The sequence below is a fragment of the Adiantum capillus-veneris genome, chromosome 25 (genome assembly GCF_014529385.1).
Source record: "Adiantum capillus-veneris isolate H3 chromosome 25, ASM1452938v2, whole genome shotgun sequence".
Lineage (NCBI taxonomy): Eukaryota > Viridiplantae > Streptophyta > Polypodiopsida > Polypodiales > Pteridaceae > Adiantum > Adiantum capillus-veneris.
The window spans coordinates 14436412-14463140 of NC_140955.1; the positions used below are offsets into that span (position 1 = coordinate 14436412).

A 26729-nucleotide genomic window follows, 5' to 3' on the forward strand; every position below is an offset into this window, starting at 1 on the left:
TGTTATCACACATATATCAGACAGAGTTTTACTGATGAGCTTAGTGTGCAAGCAATATAGGCGAATCATGTATGAGCTGAGGTGTCTTTTGTGAGAATTTTAATATATGTCAAGTAGACACTTACCTTGGAAGGCAGTAAGTTATCCACATGGTCTACTATTATCTTGTCTAGGATAGAGGGTGGCTTGGTTATGGCTGATCGAGAGATGCAGAGTATTCTTACCAAGCTAATTGTTCGAGGCTTTTTTTGGGCAATGAACCTTGGAAGATTTTGCTTCGGTCTACTCTGGCTTTAGTAGTACGTGGTTTGGAGATAGAGATATATACCCCTAAAAATTTACTGATGCTCTTGTATCACTGTCACAAGTGTTTCCTTAAATGCATTCTATTGAGATTATGTCAAGAAGACACTTACCTTGGAAGGCAGTAAGTTATCCTCACGGGTCAGATGATCTACTATCATCTTGCCTAGGATAGAGGGTGGCTTGGTCATTGCCGATCGAGAGATGTAGAGTAGAGAAATTCTTACCAAGCTAATTGTCCAAGGCTTTTTTTTCGGGCAATGAACCTTGGAAGATTCTGCTTCGGTCTTTACTGGCTTTATATTACGGTGGTTTGGAGATAGAGATATACACCCCTAAAAATTTATTGATGCTTTTGTATCACTGTCACATGTGTCTCCTTATATGCATTCCATTAAGAACTTGAGTTTATGTCAAGTAGTCACTTACCTTGGAGGCACGGTCTACTATCATCTTTCCTAGGATAGAGGGTGGCTTGGTTATCGTTGACCGAGAGATGCAAAGTAGAGCACTTCTTACGAAGCTAATTGTCTGAGGCTTTTTTTTGGGCAATGAACCTTAGAAGATTCTGCTACGGTCTACTGTGGCTTAGTAGTACTGTGGTATGGAGATAGAAATAATAAATATACACCCCTGGCAGTAGGGCATGATGTTCCCATTTCCTGATGCTCTTGTATCATTGTCACACTTGTCTCCTTATATGCATTCCACATAATTCAAATCTGGATTTCCATGAGGAGTAATTGATCAAGCTGTCACCCCGTTGCATGGAGGTGATAGAGAGACAATCCCTTGTGTGGATGTCTTCTTTGTTTATATTCTGAGCATATGGGGGAGTGGAAATTCGTTGAGTGGGCCATTTGGGATTTTGGACAAGCACACTCTATGCTTTCTTGGTGTAAGGCCAGACTCTTGCCAGATCATTAGATGGCATAGCAGTATGATATCAGAGCTAGAGGAGACTTGAGATAGAGGAGGCTATACTTGAGCATTGGGACTAGGATACTTCGAGGTGCTGTTACTGTGCTAGAGCATGTGGGTTGGTGGGCTTTCTTTGATGAGAAGCCCAAGGGATTACCATCTTAGTTAAGCACCTCCAACTAGTAGCTTCTTGACAAGACAAATTTGGTCATATCTACATCCTTTTTATTGAGGAGATACAAGGCCCCATACTTTAGCGTGGCTAGTCAACATGACGGATCTGGTCGTATTTGCTTCCTTTTCAATGAGGAGATCTCCTTGGTAGCTGGTCATAGTAGTTGGTGCCAAGGGGAAGGGACAGTGTGTAGACCCGATAAGAGGAGGCTTCATCGTGACGATTATGGATATGGGAGGGGAGACCTATCTCTCAGCTATTTTGGGACCTAGGGGAGTGACAGTGGCCTTCTACAAATCATGGTGGGCTTTGGAGTCTGGTGTCCTTTTTTGAGTAAACAGTAAGGATTGGCATAGTCAAGCAGCAAAGACACGGTCTACGTGGCTGCAAATATTGGTTATAACCTTTTGGGATGTGGGTTGCTTCCCTGGGACATGATATTACATGCATCATATTTGTACTTCAAATGTTCAGTCTCCAGCCACTGCTTATGGATCTTCCCCGCTTCGTGTCATTTGGAGAGTGTTTACACTTCTGTTCGGTAGAGTTGGTTTACTGTTTGGCTGTGCCACTTTGGGGTGCGGTATCTTGGCTCAAGGATCTCCTAGGAGAACAATTATTTTATGAGGGTTTTGACACGGATCCGATGTTCATGCTAACATCAGATGGATATTAGAGAGGAACTTTGAGCATGATCCCGACGATAGCTAGATAAGGTGATCCACAACACAATGACGATTTATTTTGCACGATAGTGAGCATCATCTTGAGGAACGTTTGGAAGGCTCGTTGCCACCATGTTCTCAGTGCGGTACCATCGGCCTTATAGGAGGTGCTCGCTAGCATTTGGCTTGACATTATCCACTCTCTTTGGAGTCACTAGGATATGAGGCAATCATAATCTACATCCGTGTACCTCACACACATGAGATGTTTGCAACAAAATCAGCAAAACAATCCATAAAGCTTGCATATATGGGTCTCTTTGAAGGAGTACATCACAATTTTAGGGCTGATTGCAGGAGGGGATTTGAATTCAACATCAACGCAAGGAGTTTTAGCAAGATAGGGATTGCTTGAGGACGGATAAAAGCGATCAATGCTACTCTACGAAAATGCTAATGCTAAATGCAATAACTCAGATGGAAATTGAAAGAGAGGGGGTGGCTTTTTGTTAGAGTTTGGCATCTCAAGTGAACTGCGGAATGTGATCCCATTACTTAGTATGGCTTTTAGGTATTTATTTTACTTATTTGTCAAAGTCTGGGTAGGGTAATTTACTGAGGTGGTATATATGTGACCCCTTGCCCCCCATTGTACATTGTATCAGTTATTCATTGCCACGGTTGATTGGTTCAGGAGACTCTCTCTCTCTCTCTCTCTCTCTCTCTCTCTCTCTCTCTCTCTCTCTGCGCAACAGAAACCCTAGCAGCTCGCCACCAAAGCCTTCCCTTGGGCGAGAGGCCTCCCTGTGGGGAGACGTTAGCCTTAGCGCAGCCTTGCCTGCAGCTGTAAACACCCCCTGTCTCTGGCGTAGCCTACACGGGCAAGCCCCACCTCTCTGGCGTAGCCTGTGCGACAACTTCAACTACTGTACTACGAACAAAAACCGATTGGCGTCCTGCTACTGTACTGCGCAGCAAAAACCGACGGGCGTCCTTGTTCAATGCCGGCAGCGTGTCAGCGTTCTCCTTTGCTCAACTGTTGGCAGCGACGCTAAAGAGGGAGCCCTTCACACAGTGAGCCTTGGCCACGTTCGTAAGGCTCGCTCATAACCCTAAGCCTCAAGTAAGGGGGCATTCTCACCTTCGTGGTAAGATGTCCTCTACACCAATCTCTCGCACCCGCAAGACGTTTCTTGCGGTGGCAGCGGCACCGAAGAAGGACCCTATTGCTCGCCAAGATGCGAGGATCATAGCCCTAGACATAGTTTTTTCATGCGGCAACCATGCGTCTCACTCGAGCGGGTATGGAAGCCCGATATAAGCCCGATTCAGACCCCCCGAAGATTCCATACGTGGAATACCATACGGCACTAAAAAATTAGTGTATATATATATATCTCATAACAAATAGCAATTAAAATTAAAACACTAAACTCTAGAGAGTAGCCCAAAGCCACATAATGCATTAAAACATCATAGAAACTTGAAAATGTAGAATCTAGCTAAATCAAGGAGTCGGGAGCCGAGAAACAGATCAAGATCTCTGATCAATAGATACATCAAATGATCAATGAATCATGATCATACTAGATGGCAAAATATGGAGCCTCCAAAACCAACAAGACTGTGTACTGAGTACTCCAAAATTCAAATGACAAAACATAAATAGAGCCTAGAGGGTGGAGTCCAGCCGCTCCATGCTAAATAGTGAATCCAAAACATAAGTAGACTGTAGAGCTAAGAGGAGTCAGGACCGAGGCTAGAGCAAAATGCAATGAGCTCTAACTCTCATCAAAGGCCACCTCCTCATCATCATCATCATCCTCATCATCACCCTCATCATCCTCATCCTCATCCCAAGCCTCATCCTCAGCAACAGAGCATGAAGTCCCAATATCACTGGGCATGCTAATCGGAAGAGACTCCATAACATCAGCAGTGCTCTGTGCAATAGCCTCCTGAATCTCCTGCAACTCAAGCAAGCGATCCTCATCCTTCTCTTTATTAAGCATCTCCAATGTCACCTCCATTCTCTCATAGCCGCGCTCTTTGATCTTGCATAAGAGCCTCAAGTTGGTGTGTATGTAGACAAGCTTCTCGGTATGAGCAGGAAGTAACCTATTTCTTCTCTTGGTGTGAATGAGAGAGAAGGTGCTCCAATTTCTCTCACATGGAGAGGCACATGTCCCTTGAGAAAGCACCTTAAGTGCAAGAGTCTGCAATGTGGGCGTGCAAGCCCCAAAAGTCTCCCACCATTTTACACCCTCTTGCATTCTCTTTGGATCCTTTGCAATAGGATGAGCAAATGACTTTCTTTCAGTGAGGAAAGTGTCCAACTCATCAATGAGGGTACCTTGCATGGTCAAATCACCCTTGGTATACCTGTCCAAAAATGTCATCCACCCGTCATGAACCTCACTATCATTGAATTGCCCTCTTCCTCGCCATATAGGATGCAACAAGTATCCCACAGCATGCAATGGTGTGTGCATCATATTCCATCTATCAACGCATAGGTCCTTGATCTCTTGCATCCTTGCCGCATCAATACCTTGCATGTTTTGAATTTGCTCAACCATGCGATCCGTAAGCTCATACACAAGCCCCATGGTGGCTCCTTCCCTATCAGCCAAACGAAGTATCTTAAAGATGGGAGCACAAATCTTCAAAATCAACTTGGCCTCTTGCCAAAAGGATGCATTAAACACAATGTCCGAGACCACTATGGCCTTTGCAGTCCTGGATGCCTTCATTTTCACAAATTTTGCATCAATCATAAGCCTACGCACACCTTGCATACATCTCTCATCCACAAGACTAGCCAACATGATGAAGTAGTAGGCAAATCGAGTGGCCGATGGCTTCAACAATTCCTTCTTGCTAAGCATTCGAAACAATGCCAAGACACTGGACTTCCTTGTGACAAATGTGACAACCTTTGTTGCATCTTCAAGAATTTTTGCAATCCAAGGGAGCTTCCCAATATCCTCAAACAAGAGGTCCAAGCAATGGCATGCACACCTCGTGAAAAAAATGTGTTTCCATTTCTCTTCCACAATTTGCCCGGCCCCAACACAATTAGTTGCATTGTCCATGCATACCTGCACAACATTGGAGGGTCCTACCCCAATAATCACATCCTTAAGCTGCTTGAAAATAAATTCTGATGTCTTTGTCTCCCCAGATGTGTCCACAGATTTCAAAAACACAGAACCATGTATAGAGCATGCAAGAAAGTTAATGATAGACCTGCGTCTAGTGTCAGACCATCCATCACATACAATTGTGCATCCATGTTTTTTCCATTTCTCGCGCACACCCATGATCTTATGACCAATGCATTTGACCTCATCATTTAACTCTGTGGTGCGCAAAGCATTGTATGTGGGAGGCACATACGATGGACCAACTTGTCCAATTGCCTTGACTATTTCCAAAAAGAAAGGACTCCGCACTTTCCATTCAGGAATGTCCTCTGCATAAAAAAACCTGCGCAAGGCTTGATCTGCTTGCTTGCGTGCTTGCAAGCTAAATGCACTTGCCAAGGGCCCTTGTGCAACCTTCCTCTTCTTGCTCGAGGACCCCACATTTGATTTGGAAGCCGAAGTCCCATTGGCACTTACATGAGCACTCCCTGATGCATGTGTACTCATTGAGCCTGAGGCAGAGGCATTAGCTCCCAAATCATCCACCAAGGCATCTACAAATGCATTTGGGTCCTTCCCATCATTCTGTACATCTACATGCAATCTTGTGACCACCTCTTTGACGTCCTCTGGCACCAGTCCACATGGGCCTACACCATAGCCAGAGAGGGACAATAAATGTGCACGAATACGGGAGGGACCGCCGTCCCAAGTATGCCCACAATACTTGCATTTACATGTAAATTGCCCTTTCTTTTGAGGCTTCAATTGTTCTACATACTGCCATTCGGGACGCTTCACTCGGCCCATATGGATTCTGCAAACTTGCAAGGTGCACACTGCAAAGTTGCAAACCTTGACAAAGTGGAGGCCTCACGAGTAACGGACGGCGTAGGTGAAGAATCAGCCGCGCGCGGGAGAGTGTATGGGCACTGGGTAGGGCTCCCGGCTCGCGGTCTCGAGTCCTCTCGGCTCTCAAGCTTTGATGGGGGCTCTCTCTGCACAAACGGGATGGCTGCAGGTTTTTCACAATTCGCGCAGAGGCGTTTTGGGCACATTTGACAAATCGGGGGTTTTTTTGCTAGCGCGTCAAAAATCCCCTGCTCGCGTCCGAAAAACTGAACCATGCGGCAACCATGCGCGCACGCGTGAGGAAGCCCGATTAAATCGGACGCGCCTGGAAAAAACTATGGCCCTAGAGGCGCAGATACAAGAGCTCATCGAGGAAAATGCTAAACTCAAGCAGCGTTTGTGCAAGCTTGAGGAAACAAAGGAAGTAGAGAGCCAAGCTCTACTTGTGAAAGCACACGAGGCCGAAAACGCTTTTGCTGAAATTGTCAAAGAAGCCCAGAAAGAAGTCCACGAAGCAACTTGTAAAAGATTCTCAACGAAGTTCAAGCAGCCTTACAAGAAAATCGGCTACAAGAATCTATTAGCCTCAAGGTCCGGATTGGAGGACTCCCCTCACCATGGTGCACAGACGAAGACACTCTTGAAGACGCAATCGCCAAGCTCAATGGCATTCTCCAACCAGTAAAATACACCGTCTCATGGATCAATGACACACATAGAAAGGTGCCACCCAAGCATTGTATCCTTACTCTCAAGGATAAAGAAGAGCGATGGAAAATACTATGCCAGTCTCATCTCCTAAAGGGAACAAAGCTATGGATCGCCGAAGAATTGACCTCGAACCAACTCAAGACCAAAGCAAGTGAACTCAAGAAGATGCACGAAGCTCGCAAACAAGGTAAATGGGCAGTCTATCAAGTGAATGTTGTGGCTGATGCATTGTCAAGAAAGCCACAAATTTCAGCTGTGTCAATTCCTTATGATCATGAGCTTGATGATATGAAGGATTAATATGCTAAAAATGAAGATTTTGCAAGGATCTTTGAACAATCGTTGAATGGACAACACCATGAGCACTATCTCTTTGGAATGGTTTTATGATGATGCATGACAAACTATGTGTCAATAGGCCATTGCGACATAAGGTTATGGTAGAAAGTCATGTCCCATCGTATGCAGGAAATCGTTGTGTAGATACGACAGTGAAAGCGGCCGAGACATTCTTTTAGTGGCCTACTTTGAGGAGAGATGTGGATGCCTTTGTGCGAGCATGCTTAATTTGCCAAAAGGTCAAGTGACAGGCAAAAGGCACCAGGGTTGTTATAACCATTGCCTATTCCAGATAAGCCATGGGAAAGTATTGCAATGGATTTTATCTTTGATCTTTCGAGAATGTAGACATGAATGATGGTATATGAACCATTGTTTGCAGGTTCAACAAACATGCTCATTTTATTCCAGTTAGGAAGAAGAAAATAAAATCTGATCTGATGGCACGATTGTTGATGTAGGTACAATGTGTTTAAGTACCATGGTATGCCATAGTCAATTGTCAGCGATTGTGATCCTCACATGACAAGTTTGTTATGGAGAGGTTTGTTTGAAAACATGGGAAGAACGCTTAAGTTTTCATTCTCATTTTATTCACAAACTGATGGACAGTAAGAAGAGGCCTGTCATGTGCACATTTAACCCTATGTGTACGTTGACAAGTTACTTCATGACAAGGGTTCATTCCAGTTCAGTTAGCCTAGCTTAGGAAGTGTTCTGGCACTTTTGTGAGTCTGTTCGTAGATCGTGCATACCCAGGCACTTAGAGTAGATGCATATCCTCTGGTTGCACAGAGCATGATCATCATATTTCTATCAGAACCCATCAGGAGCATTTTTACGGTGCATAGAGCTATTTTCCCTATTTTAGTCATTTTTCACTTATTATTTTTAAGTGACTTTTGTTGAAAACTGGGTAGGGCAAATTCACTAAGCAAGTATGTATAGAAACCTAGCGCTAGCCCTTTCTGGCAGAAGAGGCAGCAAGGACCAGACATCCGACAGTGCCCCTTCTCAGCCCTAGCAAATACCATAGCGTTTTTGCTTCAAGACTTAGCCTGGCATTTTGCAATTGCAGACCAGCCCTGGCGACAACAAGACACATCAGATCCACTAGCGTTTTTCCATCAATTCACAAATCAGCCCTAGCGTTAGCAGAACAACAAAATCAGCCCTAGCGTTTTTACATCAGACAGTCAACCCAATGTTTTGCAGATTCTCCGTGATCGAACCAGCAGTTAGACCAGCGTTTTCAGTTTCAGCAGTCAGACTCCGCAGTAGAATCCCCAAACCTAGCAGATCTCACCTTCACGCAACAGATCCTCGCCGCACGGTCAGATCCACCGAAGCTTGCAGATTCAGCCCGGAAAACGCAGATTTCAGTATCTGCGTTTTCAGCGTATCGTCGTCATCGACATAGAGTCAGAATTCAGCAGATAAAGATTTGCAGATTTCAGCCATTAGCGTTTTCAGATTTCAGCCCGTCTCGTCGTTGTCTTCGTCGTCATCGTTGGCACTTTGTTTGTGATCATTTGCACTCTCTCACTAAAGGAACGGAAGGCTCTCTCTTCCGCAAGTAAAAGGAACCCTTGAGCATAGTTCGGAGCACTCATCTTGAGCAAAGTTCAACATTCACATCCGCTGCACCTTACATTGGTATCAGAGCTTTGGCAGTGTTCTGTATCACTAAAGGAAAGAACCACAATTTTTTTTTTGCTTGTTGCGGTCTCACGTAACCTAAGTTCTCTTGGGCGTGTCGATTCCTAATCGTGTTTTTGAAGAATGACAGGAAACCCAAGAAAGAAGGGCCTGTCCAGCCTTCTCTTGTTTCTCTTTTCACTCATTGAGAGCGGACCGTGCACTTAGTGGCCGGCCAATCGACGTGAGGTGGGAAAAAGCAAACTTGGTGTGAGCGCAAGACCGCCAAGGGGTGTGCCCGCGGAAAAGAGAAGAGCTCGGGTAAAGTGAAGATCCTTCTCTAACACAGATTGCAAGCTAAAGAAGAACCTCACGACCCTCAAAAATCTCCAGACCCTCAAGAACCTCAAGACTCAAGACCCCCAAGAACCCGAGAACCCAAGACCCACAAGAACCCAAGTTCCTCGTGAACTTAAGAACCCACGACTTTAGTGGATGGTCATCACCGAAAGTAGAATGGATACTTCGTATGGAGGTGGTGAGCATGGGAATGGCGAAGAAGAGTTTTCTCCACCAGGAGGTTTTTCCGACCCTCCCCCTTCCCCATCTACGCCCAGAATTGCACCAACTCCTATGGAGGTTTTTGACAAGATGATGATGGACAGGAAGTTAGAACGCGAAGCAAGAAGAGCAAAAAGGAAGGCAAAATTTGATCGTGAACACAAAGAAAGAATGGCAGCCATAGAGCGTGAGCGCGAGCAAGCACACTTGGAGGGCGCAGAAAGAAAAGCAGAATTAGATCGCGAACACAGAAAGAAAAGCGATGAGCGACCAACACATGAAAGAGTTGTTGCGACTCCTTTCTAATGTGCAGGCGCAACTTAAAGAGATTCGGGAGAAGGAGACTCTCTCACTCTTGTCTTCTCCAAAGCACGACACACAGGAATTGCATGATTATGATCAGCATGACGATGATAAGCATGATGATTTGCATGATCAAGATGTGATTATTCACGAGCATGATGGTTTACAGGATACAGATGTGATTATTCACGAGCATGAATATTTGCAGGATGATGATGTGATTGTTCACAAGGAAGATGGGCTAGTGGATACTTTGTCTAGTGAAGCTAACCTCATTACAGATTCGATCGATCATGAAGAACCGATCTTGGCTCTTGAGTCGAGGTCCAAAGAACCCCCACAGGAAGTATTATGTGTTCAAATGATTAGTCAGCACGCATTGTTCGAGTGTTTCATTCGTAATGCTTGCCTGTATTTTAGTCACCGTTCTTATGTGATCCCTTTTCACAGGCATGCCATATTGCATGATGAACACGATTCACTCATGAATGAGCACGGATGTATGTGGATCACTCAAAAAGATGAAATGTTTGCATTCAAGGAATTCACATTCCATTTCTCTTCCTTGGCATGACACAGTATCCGAATTGAGCCGTGGGTGTAGATACTTAAGAGCCGATTTTCAAAGGCTAAGAGGAGTGGCAACTAAGGTTTTGTATTGCCAAAGCATATACTAAGTATAAACATAAATTTTGTTAACATGGCTGACAATAATCAAGAGAGTAGAATGAACATTGATAGCTTTGATTTTGCACATGAAGGTGCTAATGATGATGCTCCCATGTTTGTGAATTATCTCGTCACTAGGTTGCAACAAGCTATGGGCATTCGACCCCATTGTTTGCGTGTGTTTGATGAACAGTTTGGCACTCCGTCTCTATGTTCATCTACATTGCATGTACAATCTTTTAGGAAGATTAGAATTTGTTTAGTCACTTTACATGGAATGGGTATGTTCATGTTTTTGTGCTGGAAGTGGTTTCAGGAATTTTCATCCTCGGAGATTCTTGAAGAAAGTAGCCGCATGACTATAGACGAAGTTGAAGAATTGAAGGAGCCCCAGATGACTTTGTGTCGCTTTCGGTGCAGCCCAAAGAAGCAAGCTTTGCAGACCTTTATGAAGTTCAAGTATTGCACGACCCACACATCAGAGTGGGCCGGCGAAGAGTCCTTTCCAGGATTCCGGACGCTGTTGGCAATCTCCCTCGACGCCATACAGTTCGGTACCAGTACCTCACTTTGAAAAGGAGGGGATGTCACGTGCACATCTAACCCTATGTGCACGTGGACAAGCTACTTCATGCCAAGGGTTCAGTCCAATTGAGTTAGCCTAGCTTAGGAAGTGTTCTGACACTTTTGTGAGTCTGTTCGTAGATCGTGCATGCCCAAGCACTGAGTAGATGCATATCCTTTGGTTGCACACAGTATGATCATCAAATTTCCGTCAGAAACCATCAGAAGCATTTGGGTCATCACTCTCAATTCTAGAGATTGAAGCCCTAGGGAGACCTTGTACTCTACTAGAAATAGTGTTGTGCAAAACAACTGGATTGATTTTAGGGATAGAAGGCGGATCTGAACGAGAACCTTTAGGAATCCAAATTCTTTTAAACTGACTTGAAGGGAGAACTAACTCGGGTTTGGGATGCCTTCGCCAAAGCATAGGTTTCTTATGGTAAATTGTCTTATTTTTACGTAAAGAAGACTTTCCTTCCAAGTTGAACCCTTTAGGGGAAAAAGTATGCAAAGTTCTCATCCAAAACATCTCTCGAGGCCATGTTGATTTATAGAACTCTTTAGAGTTTCTAAAATTACCTTCTATGTGCTCAATGGGAAAACAACGGAAAGACTCAAACCCATGTTTTGCTATTGCCGCATACAAGGGTTTCACACTTTCATGTACGGTGCTCTTACTTTGAACTTTTCTCGCTTCTCTTACATGTTCCTGAAAACGAACAAAAGCTGTTCGAAAGGTTTGGCCAACATACATCATAGAACTATCGTGAATATTATAAATAACATAAATAACTTGAGAGGTATGAACCGGACTTAGAGGACAATCTACCGCAAGATGTTTTTTCCTTAAACGCCTCAAACGATTGAGGGCTTTTATGGAAGAACTTGTGTAATGAGTACTAACTAAGACATTCTTAAAAGAAGCCCAATGAATAGGACCATCACCAAAAACATGCAAATTCTTCAAATTAGACTTAGTTAAAAACTTAAATCTTTCTTGATACAGACTATGACTACTTCTAGCCATAGAATTTTTGCTTATAGAGATTTCAAACGGAGATTGATTTACTTATCTAGCGCCATGGAATTGGGTTCTTTTTCTTATAAAATATTTGAAAGGTATAATATAAGGATCCTATTTAAGCTCTTGTATACCCTTGAGAACTACTCTTATGAAGATTTGGAGCTAAGAGAGTCTCATAGTACTCAACTTCGAGTACTGTTAGGCAAATTTCTGAAGTCCAAATGTCCTAGTCTGAAAAATCCCTTGGTTGGAAAGAAAGATTTGTTGATAACTATCTTTATCTCCCCTGACTTAGACAAGATTGGATTAAGCTCTATTTTGAGATCTCAAGAAGCTTTGGATGCTCTCCCTCCTTGTGTGAGAAAGGTATGGAACCATCCTGTCGTAGCTTTCAAATATGTGAAAACTTTAGGACAAAAAGCTTTCAACTATAGTGACATAGGACGTAATCTTAAAAAGCAAGAGAGGCTTGCAATCTCAAGTATTGATTGCCCTTGTAGTAAAACTGCCTTTTCTTCTTACGTAAATGGAGCTTTGGGTCATGTAGTTACTGCCGATTGTTCTATCCTTCCTTCGGATTCTTTGAAAGACCTTTTCTCAAGAGGTACTAAATATAGGCTCCCTTCCTCAAACGACTCTTGCCTTCTCAAAGCCATAGAAAAAGGAATTTCTAGTTTCGTAGTAAAGTTTGAGGAGTCTTTAGGAGTTCAAGGTATTTTTACCCATTGGAAGTCTGTAATCCTCAAGAAAGCTTCTTTGAAATTAGCATCTTGCTCTCGGAAAGTTTCTTCAAGAAGGAATAGCTTATCTTCTTCTGATCGTGATGCTCTTAGGAAATTTCATCGTGATTTTGTAATCTCTTATGTAGATAAGTGCTCTAATAACTTTGTTGTTACGTGCAAAAAGTTCTATTTAGAATGCTTGTTAGGTGAAGTAAATTCTCAGACTTACAGTGATTGTGATCTTTCAATGCAAGAGGTTATCTTGAAACATCAAGACTTTTGTAAGTCTTTTGGTTTTAAGTGCCAGCCTAAATTACCTTTTTTATATACCGTTTGGAAGTTCCACAAGAACCCTATAAAGCCTAGATTTATAGTTGCTTCTTGTAACACCTCTTTGACCGAGGTTTCCAAATGGCTTAGTTATTGTTTCAAAGCCATTTTACCTAGCGTAAATGAATTGTGGAATAATATGCTAAAGGAAGCAGACGTACCTACCGATTCAAGTTGGATTTTAAATGATTCAGTAGGTGTGATTCCTGTTTTAAAGTTTTTGAACTCTTCAAGAAGCCTTAAGGAGAAATCTTCTCCTTTATGTCTCCAAACTTTTGACTTTACAACGCTATACACGAAGCTAAATTTGGAGGACCTTAAATTTAGAGTCAAGTCTCTTATTTCAAAAGTTTTTGCGTACAAGCTTGAGAAGGATAGGTACAAGGCATTGCTAGTAGAAAAGTCAGCCTTGAACTTTGACTTCTTATGGCTGAAAAATAAGAATGTAGATGTAGACAAAGGAAGAAAGAGATTCACCAGGATTGTAGATGACATTGAAATCATATCTTGGTTAGATTTTCTTTTGGACAATTTATATATAACCATCGGCGACTCTTTTCAAGCAAACAATTGGTATCCCTATGGGTACCAATTGTGCTGTTTTTCTTGCTAATTTCTATCTTTTTACTTATGAGTTTGATTTTATGGAGCGTCTTGTCCTTGCTAACACTTGCCCAATATTTTTGCACAGGTTATGCAATGTAAGACGCTTTGTAGATGATCTTTTTGTCCCTGACGTTCCTTCTTTTCAAGATTTTATGTACTTGAATTCGAGTTCTGTAGGCGGAGGGATTTATCCCAAGGAGTTTTGTGAACTTAATTGTACCACAAATAGTGATTGTTGTGCCTTTTTAGACCTTAAGATTTTTCAGACTCCCTTGGGATTAGAAGCAGATATCTATGATAACCGCCTTGAACCAAAATATGCCAATCTAAAAATCATCCGCATGCCTCACATTTCTTCGAACATTTCTCTTTTAGCTAAGTACGGTGTCATTTGCTCTCAACTATTTAGATTTTCTCGTCTTTGTTCTAGTAAATCTACTTTTGTTGTTCAATCTTGCCATCTTATTTCTTTACTAGTTGAAAAAGGATACTCATTCAAAAGAATCATGAAAAAAGTTCGTTCATTTTTGCATCGTAGTAAGTTTATTTTTAGTGTTTCTTCCTTTGGAATGTTCAAGATAATCAGTAGTAAATTCAATAGAAGTGGGGAGCTAAAAAGCCGACTTATTGTTTGACTTAATAACACCTTATGTTGTTGTTTTGATCTTTAGCGTTTCTAGTATTTTCACTATAGCTTGACAATTGCTAGCCTTTATCATGGCTGAGTATGCCCATCACCTCCGGAGGGTGATAGAAACTCAGCTCGTTGGTTTTGTAGAGTACGTTCAAAGCATGAATGACCTCTATATAAACCTGCACCTACTCTTGGGCATTGACGACGTGAGTAGGGATGTCATAGCTGTTGTCCAAGCTATGCATGATAAAGGTGATAATCTTATTCTTCCTGTTTGGACAAGCAGTGAAGTTGAGATCTCATATTGTCAAGTTTGGTTCTTTGCTCTTCGTAGGTTTGTAGTAGTATTCATTTTTCGATTTCATATTTAGCTTACCTGAGGACTTGAGAATGTGTTCCGTTATAAGTTGTTGTGTGAAGTTTGATTTCTAGGATTAAGTTTTTAAGATGTCTTATCCTTTTTTTACTTAAAGTTGAGTACTTGTTTTAAGCCAAGTAAGTTGCGTCAACTTATTTTACACATGCCTTTTCTAAAAACATTTTTTAGTTAATAATGTTTTGTTTTATCTAGTTTTGTTTCGAAGCAAACAAAGTGATTTAGTTAGTTAGTTAGTTTGTTTTTGTTTTTCTTTTCTTTTCGTGTGTCCCTTGCTTTTATAGTTTTATGAGTGCTTTATTCCCTCTTATAATTCCTGAGTTCAGACTATTCTGAACTTATGAAGGTATATATTTTTACAGTGCATAGACCTATTTTCCCTATTCTAGTCATTTTCACTTATTAGATGTCACGTGCACATCTAACCCTATGTGTATGTGGACAAGCTACTTCATGACAAGGGTTCAGTCCAGTTCAGTTAGCCTAGCTTAAGAAGTGTTCTAGCACTTTTGTGAGTCTGTTCGCAAACCGTGCATGCCTAGGCACTTAGAGTAGATGCATATCCTCTGGTTGTACACAGCATGATCATCAGATTTCCATCAGAACCCATCAGGAGCATTTTTACAATGCATAGACCTATTTTCCCTATTTTAGCCGTTTTCACATATTATTATTAAGCGACTTTTGTTGTGAAACTGGGTAGGGCAATTTGACAAGCAAGTATACAAGAAAACCCAACGCTAGCACTTTCTGGCAGAAGAGGCAGCAACGACTAGACATCCGATAGTGCACCTTCTCAGCAAGACCCCCTCAAACAGATACCATAGCGTTTTTGCTTCAAGACTCAGCCTGGCGTTTTGCAGTTGCAGATCAGCCCTGGCGACAGTAAGACACATTAGATCCACTAGCGTTTTTCCATCAGTTCACAGATCATCCCTAGCGTTAGCAGAACAACAGAATCAGCCCTAGCGTTTTTGCATCAGGCAATCAACCCAACGTTTTGCAGATTCTCCGCGATGGAACGAGCAGTTAGACCAACGCTTTAAGTTTTCAGCAGTCTGACTCCCTAGTAGAACCCCCAAACCTCGCAGATCTCACCTTCCCGCAACTAATCTCGCCGCACGGTCAGATCCACCGAAGTTTGCAGATTCAGCCCGGAAAACACAGATTTCAGCATCTGCGTTTTCAGCGTGTCGTCGTCACATAGTCGTCGTCACCGACAGAGTTAGAATTCAGCAGATAAAGATTTGCAGATTTCAGCCATTAGTGTTTTCAGATTTCAGCCCGCCGTCTTGTCGTCGTCCTCATCGTTGTCGACATCGTCGGCAAGTCCAAAACCCAGTAGAGATTTGTGCAATCAATAGTAGACCGCTCTCGCCATAGAGAGTGGGGCCTTCGGAGGAGGGTTTGACAACATTCTGGTGTCATATTCTTCTCTCTCTATCTCTTAGTCTCACTACTTTCATTCACAGTGTTTACCACTTTGTTTGTGATCATTTGCACTATTTCACTAAAGGAACGGAAGGCTCTCTCTACTGTAAGTAAAAGGAACCCTTGAGCACAGTTTGGAGCACTCATCTTGAGGAAAGTTCAACAGTCACTTCCGTTGCACCTTACAAGGCCAATTTTACTGCCTTAGACCTACTTAAATGCTATGTATCAAAAAATAAAGTCAAGTGAGAACATTATTTACCTCCGCTTGAGTATGCATACAACAATACAGTGCATGAAATTGTTGAGGGTGGCAAAACGGTTTCTCTCATTTTGCACACAAAAGGCACGATTTTTGAAACAGATCAATATGTAGAAAATATGGATGAAATGCATAAGAAAATTAAGCTTGCCTTGGAGAAGACTCTGGCAAAGCAGAAAAGGGTTGCTGATCGTCATTGACGTGAACTCTTGTCTTCTCTTGGTGATTGGGTTCTATTGCAATTTGAAAAGGAAAGATTAAAGAAAATGAAGGGCAAGGAGAGATTGTTTTCCAAGCTCAATGTAATGTGCAACGGAAGTGTATGATGTGTATGGCTCAGGATGAGTGAACAGTAAGTGCTCAAGGTTCCTTTTACCTAGAGAAAGGGAGAGCCTTCCTCGACTTAATGAGAGTAAATGTGCAATGAACAAACATGAGAGTGGGAGGCAATTGTGAGTGAGTGCTCAAGAGAGTGCTAGTGTAACCGGTCTGTTCAATCCGAAAAAGGCGGTAGACTTTACTTTAAACCTTGATTTAGCTTTCACCCATTATTAGTCGTCTATTTTACCTGTACTTTCAAGACACAACAAAGGGGAGAGGGATACAGGCTGCTAGATCGCACTTGTATGAGTAGACGGACACCAGATTGGCCCCTAACTTAGGCGCCCCTTTCGGTATTTCTTTATTGTTCAAAAGAGGGAATAAATGCTGTGGTTCCCTACAAGCTGCCCCGCACAAACTCGGCTGAATTTCCACTGTTCCAGCCCGATTTCGGCAGCATAACTGTTCTAAACCCTTCACAGTCAGTATTCCCACGCATTGATTGACTTTCCCGACGCATACGGGCACTTTGCAAAACCTGGCGAGAATCTGCAGCACGCTGAATTCTCTGTTTTCAGCCCTGAAAATGCGCCAGATCACCTGTACAGCGGTCCCCATGCGTCCCCGAACCTCCTGGGGGTATTAGGGTCCGTTTAGGGCCAAAACCCTAAACCTGCAAAAATACACAGCAGGCTGTAATTTACTGCTTTGGGCTCCGTTTCGCGTGCCGGTTGCATCCGTAGCAAGTCCTCGAGCTCCCGCACCTGTAGGGCTACTTGCCCTTTGAATCGGACGAGATTTCTGGCGTGAAACCTCTCCGAATTCACTTGTACCTGCGGGGGGATTAGCCGCTAGCTAATCCAGTACCTGTGCAAGAGGCTCTTGCCTCGGCAATCGCGCATGAACCCACACAACTGTACATTGGTCAAATGAAGAGCCCACTAGTGGGGCATAACATACTGCCAAAGGGGAGAGAGAGGGCAGTGCGTAGCGTGCAGGGCATCACTCCTGGCACCGCACTGTGCATAAGAGGGAAAGCAAGCACTCCATAGCTCTTAACCTGTGACAAAAACTGAAAATGAGGCTCTCCCCCTCCTAAATTCAGCGCCACTTCTTGTTGCATGAGGCAAGTGCACCAGAAGGTGCCACTTGGCACATTTATAAGCATTTTCCCGTTTCGGGGTTGCCGTCTAAAAATATCCCAACCGGTTGCCCAGTTGACTTTACGACAGAGTAAGAAAATGTTCCCTTTGTCATTCCGGAGGTAATGACGTCAACACATTTTCAGGTCCCAAAATAGCAGTTCCCTAAATTTTAGGAGATGCTGCCATTGTATCTTTCTAGGTCATCCGACCCTCTTTGTACACTGCGGCCACATCCAGAACTGAAATGTAGCCTCTGTAGCAAAGGATTCCACTTTGGCTAGTCAATGATCCCACTTGGCTAACCATAGTCCTTGTCCAACCTTAGTGCTCTCTTGCCCTCAGGCCTGGACTCCCTCTGGACAGTTCCACACTAGCTATGCAATGCAGGGCCGTTAGATTTCCCGAGGGGTGTTTCCAAAAAGTGAAAGTAAATAGATAATAAGAAAGAAATCAACAAAAAGGGAAAAAGTGATTTAATCCCGTCGATGGAACCATGTAACCGGCCTGTTCAATCCGAAAAGGGCGGTAGACTTTAATTTAAACCTTGATTTAGCTTTCACCCATTATTAGTCGTCTATTTTACCTGTACTTTCAAGACACAACAAAGGGGAGAGGGATACAGACTGCTAGATCGCACCTGTATGAGTAGACGGACACCAGATTCTAACTTAGGCGCCCCTTTCGGTATTTCTTTATTGTTCAAAAGAGGGAATAAACGCTGTGGTTCCCTACAAGCTGCCCCGCACAAACTCGGCTGAATTTCCACTGTTCCAGCCCGATTTCGGCAGCATAACTATACTAGAACCCTTCACAGTCAGTATTCCCACGCATTGACTGACTTTCCCGACGCATACGGGCACTTTGCAAAACCTGGCGAGAATCTGCAGCATGCTGAATTCTCTGTTTTCAGCCCTGAAAATGCGCCAGATCATCTGTACAGCGGTCCCCTTGCGTCCCCGAACCTCCTGGGGGTATTAGGGTCCGTTTAGGGCCAAAACCCTAAACTTGCAAAAATACACAGCAGGCTGTAATTTACTGCTTGGGGCTCCGTTTCGCGTGCCGGTCGCATCCGTAGCAAGTCCTCGAGCTCCCGCACGTGTAGGGCTACTTGCCCTTTGAATCGGACGAGATTTCTGGCGTGAAACCTCTCCGAATTCACTTGTACCTGCGGGGGGATTAGCCGCTAGCTAATCCAGTACCTGTGCAAGAGGCTCTTGCCTCGGCAATCGCGCATGAACCCACACAACTGTACATTGGTCAAATGAAGAGCCCACTAGTGGGGCATAACATACTGCCAAAGGGGAGAGAGAGGGCAGTGCGTAGCGTGCAGGGCATCACTCCTGGCACCGCACTGTGCATAAGAGGGAAAGCAAGCACTCCATAGCTCTTAACCTGTGACAAAAACTGAAAATGAGGCTCTCCCCCTCCTAAATTCAGCGCCACTTCTTGTTGCATGAGGCAAGTGCACCAGAAGGTGCCACTTGGCACATTTATAAGCATTTTCCCGTTTCGGGGTTGCCGTCTAAAAATATCCCAACCGGTTGCCCAGTTGACTTTACGACAGAGTAAGAAAATGTTCCCTTTGTCATTCCGGAGGTAATGACGTCAACACATTTTCAGGTCCCAAAATAGCAGTTCCCTAAATTTTAGGAGATGCTGCCATTGTATCTTTCTAGGTCATCCGACCCTCTTTGTACACTGCGGCCACATCCAGAACTGAAATGTAGCCTCTGTAGCAAAGGATTCCACTTTGGCTAGTCAATGATCCCACTTGGCTAACCATAGTCCTTGTCCAACCTTAGTGCTCTCTTGCCCTCAGGCCTGGACTCCCTCTGGACAGTTCCACACTAGCTATGCAATGCAGGGCCGTTAGATTTCCCGAGGGGTGTTTCCAAAAAGTGAAAGTAAATAGATAATAAGAAAGAAATCAACAAAAAGGGAAAAAGTGATTTAATCCCGTCGATGGAACCATGTAACCGGCCTGTTCAATCCGAAAAGGGCGGTAGACTTTAATTTAAACCTTGATTTAGCTTTCACCCATTATTAGTCGTCTATTTTACCTGTACTTTCAAGACACAACAAAGGGGAGAGTGATACAGGCTGCTAGATCGCACCTGTATGAGTAGACGGACACCAGATTCTAACTTAGGCGCCCCTTTCGGTATTTCTTTATTGTTCAAAAGAGGGAATAAACGCTGTGGTTCCCTACAAGCTGCCCCGCACAAACTCGGCTGAATTTCCACTGTTCCAGCCCAATTTCGGCAGCATAACTATACTAGAACCCTTCACAGTCAGTATTCCCACGCATTGACTGACTTTCCCGACGCATACGGGCACTTTGCAAAACCTGGCGAGAATCTGCAGCATGCTGAATTCTCTGTTTTCAGCCCTGAAAATGCGCCAGATCATCTGTACAGCGGTCCCCTTGGGTCCCCGAACCTCCTGGGGGTGTTAGGGTCCGTTTAGGGCCAAAGCCCTAAACCTGCAAAAATACACAGCAGGCTGTAATTTACTGCTTGGGGCTCCGTTTCGCGTGCCGGTCGCATCCGTAGCAAGTCCTCGAGCTCCCGCACGTGTAGGCCTACTTGCTCTTTGAATCGGACGAGATTTCTGGCGTGAAACCTCTCCGAATTCACCTGTACCTGCGGGGGGATTAGCCGCTAGCTAATCCAGTATCTGTGCAAGAGGCTCTTGCCTCGGCAATCGCGCATGAACCCACACAACTGTACATTGGTCAAATGAAGAGCCCACTAGTGGGGCATAACATACTGCCAAAGGGGAGAGAGAGGGCAGTGCGTAGCGTGCAGGGCATCACTCCTGGCACCGCACTGTGCATAAGAGGGAAAGCAAGCACTCCATAGCTCTTAACCTGTGACAAAAATTGAAAATGAGGCTCTCCCTCTCCTAAATTCAGCGCCACTTCTTGTTGCATGAGGCAAGTGCACCAGAAGGTGCCACTTGGCACATTTATAAGCATTTTCCTGTTTCGGGGTTGCCGTCTAAAAATATCCCAACCGGTTGCCCAGTTGACTTTACGACAGAGTAAGAAAATGTTCCCTTTGTCATTCCGGAGGTAATGACGTCAACACATTTTCAGGTCCCAAAATAGCAGTTCCCTAAATTTTAGGAGATGCTGCCATTGTATCTTTCTAGGTCATCCGACCCTCTTTGTACACTGCGGCCACATCCAGAACTGAAATGTAGCCTCTGTAGCAAAGGATTCCACTTTGGCTAGTCAATGACCCCACTTGGCTAACCATAGTCCTTGTCCAACCTTAGTGCTCTCTTGCCCTCAGGCCTGGACTCCCTCTGGACAGTTCCACTCTAGCTATGCAATGCAGGGCAGTTAGATTTCCCGAGGGGTGTTTCCAAAAAGTGAAAGTAAATAGATAATAAGAAAGAAATCAACAAAAAGGATAGATAGTAGTCACACGCTGGTGACAGCTAGAGAGAGAGAAGAGACGACACCAGATGGGGTCCCAAACCCCCCTCCAAGGGCCCTCCCTCTCTATTGCTAGAGAGGTATTTGCTTTAGATTGCATAAAGTTTGGTACAATGCTTTTAGATGCTGTGGTACTTGATGATGACTATGTCGACGACGATGATGGAGACTATGACGATGGCAACGAAGGTGTTGTCGTCAAGATAGGGATTTGCGATGACGAAGCTAAATTTGGAGGACCTTAAATTTAGAGTCAAGTCTCTTATTTCAAAAGTTTTTGCGTACAAGCTTGAGAAGGATAGGTACAAGGCATTGCTAGTAGAAAAGGCAGCCTTGAACTTTGACTTCTTATGGCTGAAAAATAAGAATGTAGATGTAGACAAAGGAAGAAAGAGATTCACCAGGATTGTAGATGACATTGAAATCATATCTTTGTTAGATTTTCTTTTGGACAATTTATATATAACTATCGGCGACTCTCTTTTCAAGCAAACAATTGGTATCCCTATGGGCACCAATTGTGCTGTTTTTCTTGCTAATTTCTATCTTTTTACTTATGAGTTTGATTTTATGGAGCGTCTTGTCCTTGCTAACACTTGTCCAATATTTTTGCACAAGTTATGCAATGTAAGACGCTTTGTAGATGATCTTTTTGTCCCTGACGTTCCTTCTTTTCAAGATTTTATGTACTTGAATTCGAGTTCTGTAGGCGGAGGGATTTATCCCAAGGAGTTTTGTGAACTTAATTGTACCACAAATAGTGATTGTTGTGCCTTTTTAGACCTTAAGATTTTTCAGACTCCCTTGGGATTAGAAGTAGATATCTATGATAAGCGCCTTGAACCAGAATATGCCAATCTAAAAATCATCCGCATGCCTCACATTTCTTCGAACATTTCTCTTAGCTAAGTATGGTGTCATTTGCTCTCAACTATTTAGATTTTCTCGTCTTTGTTCTAGTAAATCTACTTTTGTTGTTCAATCTTGCCATCTTATTTCTTTACTAGTTGAAAAAGGATACTCATTCAAAAGAATCATGAAAAAAGTTCGTTTATTTTTGCATCGTAGTAAGTTTATTTTTAGTGTTTCTTCCTTTGGAATGTTCAAGATAATCAGTAGTAAATTCAATAGAAGTGGGGAGCTAAAAAGCCCACTTATTGTTTGACTTAATAACACCTTATGTTGTTGTTTTGATCTTTAGCGCTTCTAGTATTTTCACTATAGCTTGACAATTGCTAGCCTTTATCATGGCTGAGTATGCCCATCACCTCCGGAGGGTGATAGAAACTCAGCTCGTTGGTTTTGTAGAGTACGTTCAAAGCATGAATGACCTCTATATAAACTTGCACCTACTCTTGGGCACTGACGACGTGAGTAGGGATGTCATAGCTGTTGTCCAAGCTATGCATGATAAAGGTGATAATCTTATTCTTCCTGTCTGGACAAGCAGTGAAGTTGAGATCTCATATTGTCAAGTTTGGTTCTTTGCTCTTCGTAGGTTTGTAGTAGTATTCATTTTTCGATTTCATATTTAGCTTACCTGAGGACTTAAGAATGTGTTCCGTTATAAGTTGTTGTGTGAAGTTTGATTTCTAGGATTAAGTTTTTAAGATGTCTTATCCTTTTTTTGCTTAAAGTTGAGTACTTGTTTTAAGCCAAGTAAGTTGCGTCAACTTATTTTACACATGCCTTTTCTAAAAACAGTTTTTAGTTAATAATGTTTTGTTTTATCTAGTTTTGTTTCGAAGCAAACAAAGTGATTTAGTTAGTTAGTTTGTTTGTTTTTGTTTTTCTTTTCTTTTCTTTTTGTGTGTCCCTTGCATTTATAGTTTTATGAGTGCTTTATTCCCTCTTATAATTCATGAGTTCAGACTATTCTGAACTTATGAAGGTATATTTGCGATGACGATGTCGACGACGACGGCGTCAAGGTTGAAAACTAAAAACGCTAGATGCTCTACTGGGGATTTTCTACTGTGGGGGTACTGCGACCTGGATCTATAACCGCTTCGCTGGGCTAGGGCTGAAATGTAGAAACGTTGGCTGAAATCTGAAAACGCTAGGTTGATCTGGGTCTTGACTAGGAAATTGGCGAGGATGTGCAACCAAGTGGGTGTCACAAATTGCTCACATGTCAGCCATTGAAGAACGGAGCCAACCTTCAGATCCCGACCAAGGGGCCAAAACCCTAAGAAGAAGTAGAAGAAGAAGAAGTTTTACAGACTTACAAAGTCTTGAGGAGTGTCCTATTTTTAAAGAAGAGTTCCCACCAACTTATAGAACCCCGTCTGATGGGGCCCAAGTGACATAAGGCATTAAAAATAAAGCAAAACACACTCAGAAGACTTGGTACATCAAAATATGATGACGTGGCACCTGTACGGACGTTCTGTAATTTGCGGCGGATTTTTAAGAAAATCTCAAAATTTTAGGAAAGTGTTTTTTTGGATCAACTTTTTATATTTGATGCTTTTAGGCTTTAGGCCTTTAAATATGAGCCTTGGGGGCCCTCTCTTGCACTCTTCAACGCGTAGATTGTAGAGGAGGTGCTCCCCGACTGTTGTACTTTGCGAATTAGCAATAATAAAGAAATATCGAAAGGGGCGTCATCATTTGGGGCTAGTGCTCTCTTTGGGTGGAACTTAGCCGCGTCATGCATCTTTTTTAGTTCAGTTGTCATTTGAAGTGCTTAAAGTTTTTCGATCTATTCTTTTCTATTGGCAACGGTATCAAAGCATCAAGCGTGTGTTTTTATGAAAGCATACCGATTCTACCAAAGAGCAGACAGAGCAAGGTGGCGCTGCTAGAAATTGTATTGAAGAATCTTCGTGTCCCGAACCCGGACTTATTAGGCACTTGTGACAGTGGTATCAAAGCATCAAGCGTGTGTTTTTCTGAAAGCATACCGATTCTACCAAAGAGTAGACAGAGCAAGGTGGTGCTGCCAGAAATTGTATTGAAGAATCTTCGTGTCCCGAACCCGGACTTATTAGGCACTCCCACCCTACCAAAGAGCAGACAGAGCAAGGTGGCGCTGCCAGAAATTGTATTGAAGAATCTTCGTGTCCCGAACTCAGACTTATTAGGCACTCCCACCCTTACTTCATCGCGCATGGGACGTGCTCTTGTCTTCATCGCTCATGTCTTACAGGGCATAAGCCAAAAAGATCACTTGCAAGAGAAGGACCCAAGATTTGTTTGGAGTCACTGTTTTTCTAAAAGTAGTGCCATGCAGATGTTGATGTCTATAGCTACCAAGCCGCACACTCCAAGGACTTGGCAAGCTTTCAAGAAAATTTTTGCTCGAAGCTATATGGTTTCTGACATCTTCCTTCAGAGTGAAACTTCTGGCAGAGTGGGGTATCCTGAAATGCTTGCCATGGAAACCCTAGCAGATTATATCTTGAAATTTCGCGACATCTCTCAGTAGATGTCTCTTCTCGAGCTGATAACCTTGGAGGTCCGATGTGATTGCTATGTCTTGGGACTACCATCGCCGCTAGAAGAACATTGTCTGTCCAAGAACTAATGGACCATACTGTGGTCGGCTACGACCTTATGAAAGGAACCTAACCCTAAGTTTTGGTGCAGGCTTCAAGATGGAAAGTCAGTCGACTTTTTGAGCTCGACTGATGTCAAGATTGCTTTTTAAATTTGAGTTCTGCTTGAGAACTTGTTTGGTGATCCTGTTTGATATTTATTTGGAATGGATGGTATCTGTTTTGCACCTGTCTTGATGCAGATTTGAATTGTTTGACTCTGGTTTTCTACTGGTTTCATTGATTGGTGATTGTACTCCCGTGTGGAGAAGTGAGAAATATTGTTTTGGTATTATTTGAACCTCGAAACGACGTAGGCCGATGTCTGGGCAGCGTTGCGTTGTATGTTTAAAAACCTCGAAACGACGTAGGCGGTTGTCTGGGAGTGTTTCTTTGTGAATGAAAACCTCGGAACTACGCAGACTGATGTTTGGGGAGCGTTTCGTTGTATGCTAGAAAAACTTCCGAACGATGTAGGCCGATCTCCGGGGAGCGTTTGGTTGTATGCTTGAACCTCCAAGCGACGCAAACTGCGGTCTGGGGAGCATTTGGTTGCACAGTCCTTTGAGCTCATGGCCCGGACCTTTTTAGGTTATTTGCGGGGGAAGTGACGAGGTAGTCGTTGCGTAGCTTCATACTACAGACCGTTTGTCTTGGGGAGTGCTCAGCAACGCTGTTCGTTGTGTCTTGTAACATGCATATTGTGTTGCATTGTGATGTGCCAACCATTGAATATTCTTAATTGTATGAGATTGCTTGGGTATGTAATTGTAGTGCATCAAGACACCTGTGGAAGATCAATGCAGTCTGGGTGTGATGGCTAATTTTAGTACGCCGGAATATCAAGAGTTCCGATCTGGACGAAAGGAGAAGCCAACTCCTTGATCAATAGAGTCGAAAGGAGAAGCCAACTCCTTGATCAAAAGAGTCGAAAGGAGAAGCCAACTCCTTAACAAAAAAAGAGCAAACTGATTGTTCCTCAGATTGTCCCCCGGAACGACCCTCGGAAACTTTTGAGCTAACTTAAGTTGTTTTACAAATATGCTGTAATCACTGACAATCACTTGCTTTCAAGAAGGGGGGATGCCACAAACTGTTGACGTGTCAAGCCACTGAAGAACGGAGCCAACCTTCAAATCCCGGCCAAGGGGCCAAAACCCTAAGAAGGACCAGCAATAGAAGAAGAAGAAGAAGTTTTACAGACTTACGAAGTCTTGACGAGTGGCCTATTTTTAAAGAAGAGTTCCCACCAACATACGTGACCTGGTCCGATGGGGCCCAAGTGACATAAAGGCATAAAAAATAAAGCAAATTACACTTAGAAGACTTTGCACATCAAAATATGATGATGTGGCACCTGTACGGACGTTTCGCAATTTGCGGCGGATTTTAAAGAAAATCTCAAAATTTTAGGAAAGTGTTTTTTCTGGGGTCAGCTTTTCATATTTGATTCTTTTAGGCTTTAGGCTTTTAAATATGACCTTATGAAAGGAACCTAACCCTAAGTTTTGGTGCAGGCTCTCTGTCGTTCCCAGCATGTGGTGCATCAATTAGGTGGCCATGGTGATGCCTACGCGTGGCTCTTGCCCGATGGTACGCGGCCCTTGCCCGACCATGTAACATGGCTAATATTTGGAAGGGATAAGCACCTCCCCCTGTGGGCCCTCTGGTGTGTCGAAAAAAAAGAAGTTTTGGTGCAGGCTTCAAGATGGAAAGTCAGTCGACTTTTTGAGCTCGACTGATGTCAAGATTGCTTTTTAAATTTGAGTTCTGCTTGAGAACTTGTTTGGTGATCCTGTTTGATATTTGTTTGGAATGGATGGTATCTGTTTTGCATCTGTCTTGATGCAGATTTGAATTGTTTGACTCTGGTTTTCTACTGGTTTCATTGATTGGTGATTGTACTCCCGGGTGGAGAAGTGAGAAATATTGTTTTGGTATTATTTGACCTCGAAACGACGTAGGCCGATGTCTGGGCAACGTTGCGTTGTATGTTTAAAAACCTCGAAACGACGTAGGCGGGTTGTCTGGGAGCGTTTCTTTGTGA

General features: G+C 43.3%; 2 protein-coding genes across 3 annotated transcripts in view; one reads left to right on the plus strand and one right to left on the minus strand.

Moving 5' to 3' along the window:
- LOC147424443 (serine/threonine protein phosphatase 2A 55 kDa regulatory subunit B beta isoform-like) overlaps positions 1-26729 on the plus strand; it is a 107569-nt gene that overhangs the window by 1635 nt on the left and 79205 nt on the right. The window lies entirely within an intron of this gene.
- LOC147424444 (uncharacterized) lies at positions 277-6884 on the minus strand. The gene has a single exon (XM_086500438.1). It carries the CDS (start codon positions 6018-6020, stop codon positions 3846-3848), a length of 2175 nt encoding a protein of 724 aa, XP_086356564.1. The 5' UTR covers positions 6021-6884; the 3' UTR covers positions 277-3845.